Genomic DNA, 14,888 nt, shown 5'->3' with positions numbered 1-14,888 from the left:
TTCCTCCTGTTAAAAGGGAGTTTTTCCTCTCCACTGTCGCTACAAGCATGCTTAGTATGAGGGATTGCATTTGAGTCAATGAGTCAATGCAATCAACTGGTATTCCTTAGATAGAAAACTTTGAATGAATTTGACGGTATGATCTGGTTGAACTGTAAAGTGCCTTAAGATGACTTGTGTTGTGAGTTGGCGCTATAGAAATAAACTGAATTGAATTCAATTAGTATACAGTAACAGATAAATGCCTTTTATGTACATAAATAAATCTAAGATCTTTGTGTTCAGCTGATAAAAAAATTTTGCAATCATGTTTCCGGTCAGTGTATAGATTAAGGGTTAAACTGCATAAGCTTTATACATGTTTGCTAAATTAAAATGTGAGTTTTATGAATTTACCAATATTAGAGAAAAAAATACAACAACTACTTATTGAATAGTGGGATGTTAAAATATGTAATACAGGCTTTTTTTGGTAAATAAAACACACCGAACTGAAATGGTTCATAGTAATTGATAACAAGCATAGGAAGGATACGGTTTATGATAAGCTGTACTATTTTTTACATATTTGAGGTGATCTGCAGTGTTTAAATCTTTGAAATAAAGTGTTTACCTAAAAAAGGATTAAAGAATTCTATAATTCTTATTAAAGAATATTCCTATAAATGTATAATATAATGTATAGTATATAATAGATGCACCATTTGGTTAGCTGGACTCTGGATTGATAGACTGCATGCTGAGGAGATGACATACTTCTTTCTTCTGTTTGTTTTGCTTTTGCTTTTTTAATGAAAATCCTCCTAGGAGAGCAAAAGACCACTGATAAATGGAAAGTTTTTTTTACGTGTTTGTTGTTTTAAATGAACCATGTAAGTCATGCCTAAGAAAAAAAAATGCTAACCTAAAAATGCAAATGGCGTCATGCAATGGATACAGTTTCTATAAAGTTTGCACGGAGAGAGAGGATCATTATGGGGGATCATTATGAGGATCATTAGAGGATCATTCCCTAATATGCAAAAGCTTCTTATCTGCTGTGGAGCATCATCATGGAGTGGATGTTGTTGTCAAGCCACAGTTCTTGTAATCCATCTAAATGCGGGTCCTCCACCGACCTTAACCAGCTATTAAGTAGATCATAGATTTACATATGATCAACTAAATGCCTAAACAGCATAAAAAAATGCTTCTTTCTTTGAAATGAATCTTAATTATTGTTTAATACCAGACTTACTTTTTGCGGTATATCTAAACCTTTGTGCAGTCCAGCTTACCAATAACATTAGGAAATGCTATATCAAAACGTAAAAAAAACCTGATCTAGAGGTTTCTCAAATTTATTTTGTGATGTGTAGACACATTCATGTAACCTGTTGTATCACTCCTTGATTGTAACTAATTCAGCTGTGATACGGGAAGGCTATGAAGATACACATATAAATCTAAGTATACTCTACGCTTAAATTTCATCTTGACCTGCTGCAGGTCCTGGATGTTTCAGTCATATTAGTTCTACGTGGATATTGTCACGATATGTAACGAAGAAAAATGTGATCAGTCATAGCTGCAGCTTGACAAAAAAGTTCACTGCTGGATCATTCTTATTTCTCCTTGGCTCTTAATTTCTTCTATCTCATTAGTAAGATTATTCAAAGCCATTTTCTCTACCTTTATGCTGCTATATGTTTAGGCTGCTGGAGGATATAGGGACCACTTTTCTTCATTTTGCATTCTACTGTTTTGTAATATATCTGTTAGTTCAACCTCTTATGCTCTCGCTGTTTTTTTCATTATAATAGCTTTATCTGGTCTGTTCCTGTTTGTCTGTGACTCCTGGAAAGAAATATCAGTTGAAATATCAGTTGTGCTACTGTCAACTCTATCTTTGTTTATAAATGTTGGAGTTTGGCCTGTTTTTTTATTGTAGTCCTGTTTCTTTTACTGTGATTAAAATTATGAGCTATCTTTCATCATTTGACATTGGAACTTGTCTGCCTTGCTATGTCTTAACTTAAAAGGGCCACGTGGGGAGCTAGTTAACCGTAACATTTAAGTATCTCCCTCTTTTTGTATGTTTGGTTCTCTGTGAAAATGACCCCTGCATTTGGCTTGATCGCTTGCACCTTTCTTGACATAATGATACCTTTAGTCTGGCTTGGCGTTTGTGAAGTGGGTTAAGCCAAGATGTACTGATCAAGCTCCAGACAGGCTTTAACTCATATCCTTGATTTGTAAAATAGGCCTCTGCTCCAGTTCTATTAATGGCTTCCATATTTACAGGCTGCTCCTCATTTGCCAACAGACAATGCCAAATTTTACGCTCTGTTTTGGCAAACCTGAGAACTGTACTATGACTGTACTAGAACTGAAAAAAGCAAAAAAACAGTGGTGAGTGTATATACTGCTGTCCCTGCTAAGCCTCATATGATCACAGAGAGTCTCATCCATCTTGCAGCCTACAGTGACAAGAGCAATACAAGGGGAAACAAATATCTAACAGACTGTTAACCATTCTCCTGCGATGGATTGGCGACCTGTCCAGGGTGTACCCCGCCTCTCGCCTATCGACAGCTGGAGATAGGCACCAGCACCCCTTGCGACCCCTCTCGGGACATAGAGTGTAAATAAAATGGATGGATGTTAACCTTTCTGCTGTCAAATGATACTGTGGGGCATCACACTCAAGAAATGACATTAAAGATCAAGTCATTGTAAGAGTCATGAAATGTGGAAGATTTTCCCTACAACTTGATGAGTGCACAGATATGTAAGGAAAGGCACAGCTGTTGGCCTTTGTGAAGTACACTACAACTACAAAATGAAAATGCACAAAAATTTGTTCATCAATCAAGGAACCATGCACTTTTGAACAGTAACAAAATTATTGGCTGAAATGGAATAGCTGTGCATCTGTGTGCACGGATGGAGCTGGAGCTATGCAAGGGCAAGAAAAGGTTTGAGGGCCTCCCTTGTGGAGGTAGCCTCCGATGTGAAATTTCTGCACTGCGTGATCCACATGACAGCACTTGCTGGAAGGTGTCTCGAGCCAGAGCTTTGTTATGTTCTCCAAACATCAGTTAAACTTAAACTCAGTTAATTTCGTCAAATCCAGACTACTGGAAGCAGACATTTTGCCACATTCTGTATTGCAATGACATCAGAACACAAAGCACTTCTCTCTCACACAGAGGTCAGGTGACTTTATTATGACAAAGCTTTAATGATGCTCTGAACGATTTGAGGGTTCCACATATTTTTCATCAGACTTTAATTCTCCCCTTTATGACTATCTGACAGACCCAAAGTGGGTTGTGAGCCTTCCATATTTAGCCAGCATTTTTGTAAAACTAAAACATTTAACTTGTCTCTACAAGGCCCAAATGCAAATGTCCTTGGTATCTGTCATGATGTGGCAGGTTTACTAGCCGAGGTGCAGAAGTAACGGACACAGAGAGGCCGGATAAAGTCCAATATTTATTAGAAACACACAGGGTTCTGCCCTGGAAGGCAGAGAGGACAGAGCAGGTTAGGTTCAGGTACAGGTTAGGTTCAGACTTACAGGTTCAAACAGGCAGGTTGGCTCAGGCTTGCTACCATGGCAAGGACAACAATCCGGCTGAAAGGGAAGCTCTAACCCAGCTTATATGGGGAGAGCTTCATCATGAGCTGATGGGAATCAGCTGAGCGCTGAGCACCAGCTCCCAGGAGAGGATCCATGGCGCCCTCTGGAGGGCAAACCCCTGGATCCCAACAGTACCCCCCCCCCTTAAGGGCGGATACCAGACGCCCAAAAACCAGAAACAAAAAACAACCCACCCAGGGCGGGCAGAGGGGAAAACAGGCAAGGAGGGCCAGGCACAGAAACATGGTCCAGAATTCAGAAACAGGGTGGGCGAGGACAGGGAAAGTCTCAGGTGGCTGGCCGTGGGACCGGCAGCAAGGCAGAGTTCCAGGTGGCCGGCCGTGGGACCGGCAGCAGGGCAGAGTTTCAGGTGGCCGGCCGTGGGACCGGCAGCAAGGCAGAGTTTCAGGTGGCCAGCCGTGGGACCGGCAGCAAGGCAGAGTTTCAGGTGGCCGGCCGTGGAAACGGAGCTGAAGCAGACGCTCCGGAGGCCGGCCACAGGACCGGAGTCTCAGAAGCTGCAGGGGCCTTGGAGGAGGACGCCACCTCCGCTTCAGTAGGAAGCGCAGAGGAAGAAGCAGTCTCTGCTTCTGCAGGAAGCTCCGAGGAGGACGCCGTCTCAGCTTCTGCAGGAAGCTCCGAGGAAGACGCCATCTCTGCTTCTGCAGGAAGCTCCGAGGAGGGCGCCGCCTCCGCTTCTGCAGGAACTGAGGAGGCCGCCGATTGCGGCTGCGAATCAGGAACACCGGAAGTCACCGACTGCGGCTCTGAATCAGGAGCACCGGAAGCCGCCGATTGCGGTTCCGCATCAGGAGAAGAGGAGGCCACCGACTGTGGCTCCACATCAGGAACAGAGGAAGCCATCCCTTGCGGTTCCACTTCAGGAACAGGGGAAACCACCGACTGTGGCTCCAATTCAGGAATCTCTGGAAGACACAGAGCAGGCTCAGGGGTCTCCAGACGGCTCAGAGCGGGCTCAGGGGTCTCCAGACGGCTCAGAGCGGGCTCAGGGGTCTCCAGTCGGGTCAGAATCTCCAGCCATCAACGGAACGAAACCGTCCAGTGAGGTTCCGTGGAGTTAGTCGGTTCCCCCTTATAGATCCTCAGGAATGTCTCCGTTGGGTCTGCTGGGCTAGTCTGTTGGCCGGATTGTTCTGTCATGATGTGGCAGGTTTACTAGCCCAGGTGCAGAACTCACGGACACAGAGAGGCAGGATAAAGTCCAATATTTATTAGAAACACACAGGGTTCTGCCCTGGAAGGCAGAGAGGATAGAGCAGGTTAGGTTCAGGTACAGGTTCAGGTTCAGACTTACAGGTTCAAACAGGCAGGTTGGCTCAGGCTTGCCACCATGGCAAGGACAACAATCCGGCTCAAAGGGAAGCTCTCACCCAGCTTATATGGGGAGAGCTTAATCATGAGCTGATGGGAATCAGCTGAGCGCTGAGCACCAGCTCCCAGGAGAGGATCCACGGCGCCCTCTGGTGGGCAACCCTCTGGATCCCAACAGGAAAAACAGAAACCCACAGAAAGGGATCCACGTCGCCCTCTGGAGGGCAAACCCCTGGATCCCAACAAGGTCACAGCCTTTTAGAGTGAGCTGGAGCGGTGGGCTATTCGAGTGAATAGGGGAAGCATTGCAATGCCCCCGAAGCTGGAGGACTTCATGGAGCACTATGAAATAATTTAAACTATGAAAAAAATTATTGCATGTCAACTAAGCAGCCTTCTTCAAAGTCTTGATAAGTAGTACCCAAATGACGACACGTCGGGAAAGTACGATTGGATATGCCATGTAAGGCTGCCACCTCCTTCACTGTGCTTCATCTATCATCAAAGTTGCCTGCTCAACCTCTCCTCTGATCTCACATTACAGACTGCTTTATATACATGAATGCTAAAGAATTCTCATTACCAGGACTTGTCTCCTACCCCTTCTTATGCTCTCCACTGATCAGAGGTGCTTGGGTCTGCTGGTGCACTGATGGTTATCTAGGTATTTGGTTGGTTACTTCGGGGCTTTCTCATTCTCCTGGTGGCTGACGGGCTGGACCTGAACCTCCTAGACCTGTGGGGTCCCTGCTTGGGCATGGTGTGCCCCCGGGCCTTGGCCCCTAGGCTCTCATCCGGGTCAACCTTGAGTGTAACCGACCTGTGGCGGAGCTCGCTGCCCTGACCCTGTGCGACCTAGGCACTAAGTTCTCTGGCCCCTCAGGGACTAGGCCATTTCGAGTTTTTGCCCTCGGGGGTCGGGCTCTGGTTGCTCTTATCTGCCCTTCTTTGGTGAGTGCAGCCATCCCTTTGTCTGCCCTCCTTGTGTCCCAGTTATCTGGACTGCTTCTGGATATCTGGGGTCAGGTTCATCTCTTTATCAGTCATGAACCCTAAAGGGTGGGTCTGGGGTCACCCACACCTGCTATTAAGCATCCTTCTAAAGAAGCTTTTTAAATCCTTAGTAGACTAGTATCCTCACGAAAATATACCATGGGAGTTTGATTTCAGATGCCCATTGATACACACTAATACTAGATACTAGTATTAAGCCATAGCTACAGATTTATACCACCCTGTATAATATTGTTTAATACCCATAGGTGTTTCCTTCCACACAGTTTGATATCTAAGGATACCAGCTGGTCTTGAAGCTCTTTCTTGATGTTTACTTTAGTTGTCTTCTTTAAACTGTTGTTATGTTCTCTGTTTCTTTCATCTACAAGTGTGGAAGTAAACTTCTAGGAGTTACTGTATATCTTTTGCGTTGTCTGTTTTGAGTTATTTTCTCTCCATTCATGCGCTCCTTTCCATCTCCGTTGTATACAAAATTACTCCCAAAATAATTTTCATTAAAATTTCATATACAAATACCAAGCAGAACCTTGTGGCCATAATGGTCTACATGTGAAAGCATATCTGTTGGGTCATCTATTCCCAGAGCTATATTAGCACAACAGGGCACCAAAAAAACAAAAAACAGAGACTTCTGGTTGTCAGTAGTAACAGCAATGTCAAAAGCTGCAACTGATGTACTGTTTCCATTTGCATCCACATATCTGCACTGACATACATGAAAAAAAAAAATACAGATCTTGACTCCTCTCGAGTGATCTCTGTGTGGCCCTGTCTGACATAAAGCCAAGAATAAAGCTGCTCTGTTCATACAAGCAGGCTGAATCATCACATTCAGCAGTTGCTGAAAACATCTCCACTTTTTTCCAGGAATCTTTTTTCCCCCACTTAACCTCTCAGAAAAACAGTGTTGTTTAAAATTAAAGATGGGCTGTTTCCCAGTGTTGGGGGGGTGGTGGACAGCAGTGCCTGTTTAAGTTGCGGATCACGACTCAAAAAAATTAAGAACACCTGGTCCACATCACCACAAATTTAATTCTAGTGATAGGTTTTGCAATTGAGATAACCAAAACACTACTAAAAAGAGGATAGAGACATTTTCTTAAAGAGATGATGATATGTGACAGCTCAAATCTGGATTTAGATGACCCTTTTCATAATATTTATTATCAAGAGCCATTGTGAAGGGTCCAAAGAGCCATTTGCGGCTCCTTTCCCGATATAGTATATTTACTCTAGGAGGTTTTCAGACCAACTTTGTTTGTTTGTTTTGTTTTGTTTTACTGAAGTACACTACAAAATTTAAACAAAGTTTTAAGTATTGCAGCTTTGTCAAGATAAGTTTGCTCTGAAATATCTGACAATATTTGATTTGTAAAATAAAAAACATCAGAGTGTCCATGATATACAGGTGCTGGTCATAAAATTAGAATATCATGAAAAAATAGATTGATTTCAGTAATTCCATTTAAAAAGTGAAACTTGTATATTATATTCATACATTACATACAAACTCATATATTTCAGATGTTTATTTTGTTTAATTTTGATGATTACAAATGACAACAAATGAAAATCTCAAATTCATCATATCAGAAAATTAGAATATTACTGAAGACCAATAAAAACAAAGGATTTATAGAAATGTTGGCCAACTGAAAAGTATGAACATGAAAAGTATGAGCATGTACAGCACTCAGTATTTAGTTGGGCCTCCTTTGGCCTGTATTACTGCAGCAATGCGGCGTGGCATGGAGTCGATCAGTCTGTGGCACTGCTCAGGTGTTATGATAGCCCAGGTTGCTCTAATAGTGGCTTTTAGCTCTTCTGAATTGTTGGGTCTGGTGTATTGCATCTTCTTCTTCACAATACCCCATAGATTTTCTATGGGGTTAAGGTCAGGAGAGTTTGCTGGCCAATTAAGAACAGGGATACCATGGTCCTTCAACCAGGTACTGGTAGCTTTGGCACTGTGTGCAGGTGCCAAGTCCTGTTGGAAAATGAAATCTGCATCTCCAAAAAGTTGGTCAGCTGCAGGAAGCATGAAGTGCTCTAAAACTTCCTGGTATGTGGCTGCGTTGACCCTGGACCTCAGAAAACACAATGGACCAACACCAGCAGATGACATGGCACCCCAAACCATCACTGACTGTGGAAACTTTACACTGGACTTCAAGCAACGTGGATGAAGTGCCTCTCTTCATTTCCTCCAGACTCTGGGACCTTGATTTCCAAAGGAAATGCAAAATTTACTTTCATCAGAGAACATGACTTTGGACCACTCACCAGCAGTCCAGTCCTGTTTCTCTTTAGCCCAGGCAAGACGCTTCTGACGCTGTCTGTGGTTCAAGAGTGGCTTGACACAAGGAATGCGACAGCAGAAACCCATGTCTTTCATACGTCTGTGTGTGGTGGTTCTTGAAGCACTCACTCCAGCTGCAGTCCACTCTTTGTGAATCTCCCCCACATTTTTGAAGGGGTTTTGTTTCACAATCCTCTCCAGGGTGCGGTTATCTCTCTTGCTTGTACACTTTTTTCGACCACATCTTTTCCTTCCCTTCGCCTCTCTATTAATGTGCTTGGACACTGAGCTCTGTGAACAGCCAGCCTCTTTAGCGATGACCTTTTGTGTCTTGCCCTCCTTGTGCAAGGTGTCGATGGTCGTCTTTTGGACAACTGTCAAGTCAGCAGTCTTCCCCATGATTGTGTAGCCTATAGAACTAGACTGAAAGACCATTTAAAGGCTTTTGCAGGTGGTTTGAGTTAATTAGCTGATTAGAGTGTGGCACCAGGGGCCATCAATTTTGAACCTTTTCACAATATTCTAATTTTCTGATATGATGAATTTGAGATTTTCATTTGTTGTCATTTGTAATCATCAAAATTAAACAAAATAAACATCTTAAATATATCAGTTTGTATGTAATGTATGAATATAATATACAAGTTTCACTTTTTAAATGGAATTACTGAAATCAATCTACTTTTTCATGATATTCTAATTTTATGACCAGCACCTGTAGCTCGATGTATGTAAAAACTTGCTTTGGAAAGAAATGGTTCAATGTAATATTAGCAGGCTGTCGTGTCATTTGTGGTTTTCCTTGTTTTCAAGCAGAGGGGCATCTTTGTGTAGCCTACAGACTTTGCAGATCTACTCAACCCTTTCTACATATCATTTTACTACAGGAAGTTCTGGCATCTAGGTTTGCACGGAAGTGAAAAAAGAACATTACCCATGTATCAAACAGACAGTCTTTTCAGAGACTGATCATAGCATCAGCAACTTCTACTGCAGTCCTCAGAGCAGCATCATGATGGAGAAGATCTTGTTGGGATTTTTGTTTCTTTTAGGTGAGTGACTTCATCTTTACGTCTGGCGCTATTAAAAGCTTTTCCGTAAAGTGACACAGAATGATGAAAAATAAGATTTTTAAATCTATCTTCCAGACTGCGTGGTCCTCTCCACCTGTGTCATTCCTCAGTACTATTTTGTTAATCAGCCATTGACTTGGAATGAAGCTCAGATCTACTGCAGACAGAAGCACACAGACCTGGCCACCATCCTAAATTCTAAGGAACTGAACCAACTTATCAACATTCTTACATCTGCTGGACACAGCTCTGACGTCTGGATTGGTCTGTTCAGTAAAATCGACTGGAAATGGTCTGATGGTTACACTGGGATTGGAGCTGACTACAGAAACTGGAGAGAATATCAACCATCATGGCATTATTCCGATGACTTTTGTGTGGGATCATATGCTTCTGGGAGTTGGTTTGATGATAACTGCACAGAAAATCGACCATTTTCGTGCTACACAGGCAAAGCTATCAATTATGAGACACATTCTTTGAAGCATTACTGTAAGTCATAGAACATCTACTTAACATTATCCTCTATTGTCGTCATAACAGGTTCACGCTCGGACCCTGATTATGTTTATGTGAATACACCAATGAATTGGTTCAATGCTCAGATCCACTGCAGGGAAAACTTTATTGACCTGGCCACCATAAAAGATGTCACACAGGACCAGCAGGTCCAGAGCCTGATAGCTGATGGTGACGAACCATGGATTGGTCTATATAGAGATCCAGATCATCACTGGTCTGACCGGAGAAGCGTCCTCTTTACCAACTGGGATTCTGGTGTTGTTCGCTTGAACTTGAGGACAGTCGTATGTGGTGCTACATCTACTGGGAGCTCAGGGAGATGGAAGCTTTTACCCTGTGAAACAAGATTACCATTTGTCTGTTATGATAGTGGTGAGTGTGTTTTACAATCCAAAGTAAAAATAAGAAGCTTCTTTTCAAAGGAAGGCAAATTCTGATGAATATTATTTTTGTCCTGATATCTAGCCTTTATGTTACCCCAAAATCATAAACCAATATATCACATTTTTTAATTTATTTATTTATTTATTTATTTGTTTGTTTGACAGGGACAGTGTACATTAAAAAGCATTCCTAAAAAATACACCACAATTAGCCAAAAGGCTATTTTTTCATCTGTTGTCCCTGGACAGATCTTAAAATTGTCTACCTAAATAAAACACAACAGTAAGCATTCTACAATGAAAAATCCAAATATAAAAAGAAATAAAAGCTATAACTATAGCTATAACTCCTCAAAACTGATTTAAAAATACAGAATAAGTGTACGCTGGACTACAGAGGTTAATTGAATAGAATAAAACATTTACATAAATATATACATAAAACATTTATGTATATATAAATATATATAATATATATATATATATATATATATATATATATATATATATATATATATATATATATATATATATATATATATATATATATATATATATATATATATGTTCATACATATATATATATATATATGTATGTATATAAGAAGAAATAAAAAGAAAAAAGATAGATTAGGGAAGGCAGCTGTTCACTATTTATTTCCCAAAAGGTGAATCAAGATAAATACTTACAAAGTTCTATTAAAGCTAACATAGTTTATTCCAGACACCTGCTGTTGGTGTTTGTAAGCTCAAATTAAATCTTAAGCTTAGCTTGTTGCCAACCAGGCTGCCTTCATCTGCAAGTATAAAGACAGTTAGAGGCCAGCTGTTAGTTGTCAACATTAGTTTCAGAAACAAACAGGTCCTAGCACAGCCACAGCAACTGGAACAGCAGCGGCCGGTCCTGGCAGCTCATCCAAAGATAACAGTTAGAGCTTAGAGATGAGCAAAGTGAAGGGGAGATCTTTGTTTGAGTATTTGAAGGCAAGCTATGGAAAAATAATGGAGTGCAACTGATGATTTCCTTGAAATTGTTTTCTAATCTAACCTGCAATCAAAATCCATCATTTACTGAATTTATGGATTATGTTATTTTGTTAGTGACGTAACTTGAGATAAAGAAATAAAAATTAAAGGTGAGGTCTTTGTTCCAGAGTTCAAGGATAAGCTTTGATAATATGACAGTATTTGTCAATTGTTTATGTTTTTTTTTGTTTTTTGTTTTTTTTTGTTACTGCTGTCCCTTATTTTAAATCAGTGGTAAAACAGGTAGTGAAGCTTAGATTTCACTTCAAGCACCCGGTGGATATGGAGGACCCTGTTCTAAAAGGGAAAATCCTGACAAAGGCAGGTTTGAAATAAGTAATTACTAATTTTTGTTCCAAATGAATAATTCAGTTTAATCTTGAAATTATAGTTGTTTATGTCTTCCACTTTTATCCTACAGCTCCAGAACAAACTTGCAGAGAACGGAGTGAGTGGAGTTACCCTGAAGTGGAGAAAGCAGTCTGATGGGAGAGTCTTCAAAAAGGAGAAGAAAGAATTATAAACTAAGAAATATGAAACCTGTTTACTTTTTCCTCGGATTAAATATACTTTTTGTCATTCAGAAGTGCAGTAATTGTGAATAATCTGCTTACTGCTATGCAATTAGATTACTGTCTTAAAATATCCACACGATATGAATACAACATGTTGCTGTGTTGATTTAGACTGTATATATTTGGGAAAGCTTTCTTTTATCATGATCTATTGTCCTTTGGTTTTCTTTTTCTCGGTTTTTCTGTCAGTAAAGTTTTGCCATATTCAGTTCCTGATTTTTTTCCCTTTTACCCTTTCAATAAAGGGTCCATTTCTTTATGTTTACTTTCTTGGTGAATTGTTTTTTTTTTTTTTTCCTCTTTGTATTTTGGTTTTATTTTTTTATTTTAATTTGAGAAAGTTTTTCTCTTTAATTTGTAGATTTTAAGTTAATCTGCGCATAATCTGTGTTAATTGGTTCCCTTCGCTGGTTTTCCTTCTCAGGATTCTGCCTCAGGTCTTTCTTGTTTTTTCTCACTAATCTGACTTCCCTCAACATTTAAGCTTTAAGTATTTTTTTTTTATAAAGGTTTCACTGTTTTTTTCTGAGCTTCAAATTGTTTTTTCAAAATTAACAGGAATTTTTATGCTTTTTTTTTCTAAATATCCCAAGGGTTTTGTTAAAGATTGATTCTTTTAGTTTTATTTCATGTTTTAAATAACTTATATTTGTTAATTTCTATATGTGTTCATGTTCTGTGTAAGTCAGCCAACACCAGAGAGGCTCCAGCATCACCTTATATGGTAATGCTGTATGCTGTGTCAGAAGGGCCCAATGCTGACTGGGGGCTTTGGGATAAAATTGAAAAGCGTCTAGAAGCTTTGGGCCATTTTGTTGGGTCCTCAGCTGATTGGTCAAGATGTAAAAAGATATGGAGAGATATTTGTGCCATCGGTTTGAGCGCGCAAGAACCAATCCGAGAGATGCTTGAAGCTGACACCCCACCCACGTCAAAAAACTCTAAATAGACTGAATGGTTAGTGCTACGTTAGTGCAGATTTGTGCAGAAAAAAATATTGTTTGTGCTACTTTTGTTTAAGAGATATTAAAGATAATTTTTTAGGTCATCCAGAGGTCACCATCCCCCCATTAAACTCCAATTTGAACCAAAGTGGTCTCTTTTTTTAGTGCTTTGTTTGTGCTGATTTGTGCAGTTTAAAACGGTCATTTGTGCTATTTTAGTTTTTAAGATATAATCATTTTAATTTTTGGCTGATGACGTCACCATCCCCGCATCAAGCTCCGATTTGCTCCAAAGTGGTCTCATTTTTTAGTGCTTCGTTGTGCTGATATGTGCCGTTAAAACCAACATTTGTGCTGCTTTACTTTTTAAGATATAATAAATTAAAATTTAGGCCGGTGACGTCACCATCCCCCCATTAAGCTCCGATTTGAACCAAAGTGTTCTCCTTTTTTAGTGCTTCGTTTGTGCCGTTAAAACGGTCATTTGTGCTGCTTGCATGTCCGATTCAAACTATATTCTCTATACTTGCAGGTGATGATCACAACCAACTACATTTATTACACATCTACAACTAATTTCACCTGCTGCTGTTTTTGTTTCAGGCCACTTTTTATCGTGTAAATTCTTGTCAGTAATTTAGTCTGGGACAAAAGTAAATTATATCTCACTGCCAACACTGGAAAGAAGGGAAGTCTTTTTAAAATGTTTCTACTGATAAATCAGTGTCATTATTAAGATTACCGAGCCTGTCTGTCCCCTTTTTTATTGAGAAAGCACTTTACAATACAATTATATACATATACTGGTTATGTTCATATTTTTACATGCTTTCTCTGTTTTCTAATTTCCACAAGAGAAGAAAAAAAACCGAACACACACAAAAAAAAAAAACTTAACTGGGAGTGGCGGGGCAGCCTGAATATCAACTAATAATTGACATCACAAATCAAATTAGACCATAAATCTGAATGACAGTAAGGTTTATAAAGAAAACTCAGGTATAACAGGTTTGACATATTCTGTCCACTTTGACCATATCTTGTAGAAAGTGTCTCTCTGCACATTGATGGAAAAAGACAAGTCAAAAGACAGTCTCTCCAGTGCATACATCTCTTTCACTACACTTATCCAGTCATCGATTGTTGGAGGTTCCCGTTTAAGCCATTTTCTTGTGAGGGCCTTAAAATGAACAGAAGTTTCTGATCATTGTGGTTCAGTTTGTCTACCGGGATGTTACAAAAAAATATGCATTGAAAAGTTAAAGGAAATTTAGCTGAGAGTACGTTCTGTAAATGTTCATGGATTTTTGACCAATATTGCTGAATGGCTTGGCAGTCCCAGAAAACATGGAAATGATTGGTACCATCCCTTCCACACCTCCAGCAGGTATCACCCCTCCCCTGATATCGTTTCTGCTTTGGGGTTATGAAAAATCTTATAATATTCTTCCAGCAGAATTCACGCCAAACCTTCAATCTTGTTATTGTCCAAGGTATCTTACAGATGTGGTCCCAATCTTCTTCTGAAATCGACAGGCTGGCTTCTTTTTCCCATTTCACTTTAATATAAACAGTGCTGTCCTTTTTACACCGCAGGATGGCGTCGTATAACCTGGAGATAATTTTGCCTGATTTTGATTTGGTTAGTAATATAAACGTTTCCACAAAACTAAGATTATGTAACTGTACTTTTAGATCTTTATTAAAATTATTTCTAACCTGTAAAAATCTATAAAAGTCATCTGCACATAAATCATGTTTTCTTCTCAAGGTCTCAAAGCATTGAAACGCCCCCTTGTGGACAAAAGAATAGTAACTAGTTAGGCCCTTTGAAATCCACTTCTTGAATCTGTCATCATGTTGATTTGGGATGAAATCCAAATCATAAGCGCACCATCTTAAAAGTTTAGAGGCGTTTTCTGAGCCACAGATTCTAATAGCTTCGTTCCATGCAGATATCATTACTTGTGTTATAGGTTCGTCTGCCAAATTAATTTTGTTCTGTAATTTTGTGTCAGCTATTATGGCTCTAATCGGTATTGTTTTGACTGTTTCCCCTTCCACATTCTTCCATCCCGCAGTGTAATCCGGA

General features: G+C 40.0%; 1 protein-coding gene across 1 annotated transcript; it reads left to right on the top strand.

Moving 5' to 3' along the window:
* Window positions 1-2,925: 2,925 nt before the first annotated feature.
* Window positions 2,926-12,119, top strand: LOC119772128. Its single transcript, XM_038268430.1, has 8 exons — window positions 2,926-2,957; window positions 4,019-4,181; window positions 5,744-5,908; window positions 9,223-9,325; window positions 9,422-9,796; window positions 9,890-10,240; window positions 11,510-11,598; window positions 11,699-12,119. Exons 1-8 carry the CDS (start codon window positions 2,926-2,928, stop codon window positions 11,798-11,800), a joined length of 1,380 nt encoding a protein of 459 aa, XP_038124358.1. The 3' UTR covers window positions 11,801-12,119.
* Window positions 12,120-14,888: the final 2,769 nt, after the last annotated feature.

Source organism: Cyprinodon tularosa, unplaced genomic scaffold (genome assembly GCF_016077235.1).
Source record: "Cyprinodon tularosa strain WSP-4 unplaced genomic scaffold, ASM1607723v1 ctg70, whole genome shotgun sequence".
NCBI lineage: Eukaryota > Metazoa > Chordata > Actinopteri > Cyprinodontiformes > Cyprinodontidae > Cyprinodon > Cyprinodon tularosa.
Note: the sequence above shows the minus strand (reverse complement) of the source record. Positions and strands in the feature narration are given on the sequence as shown.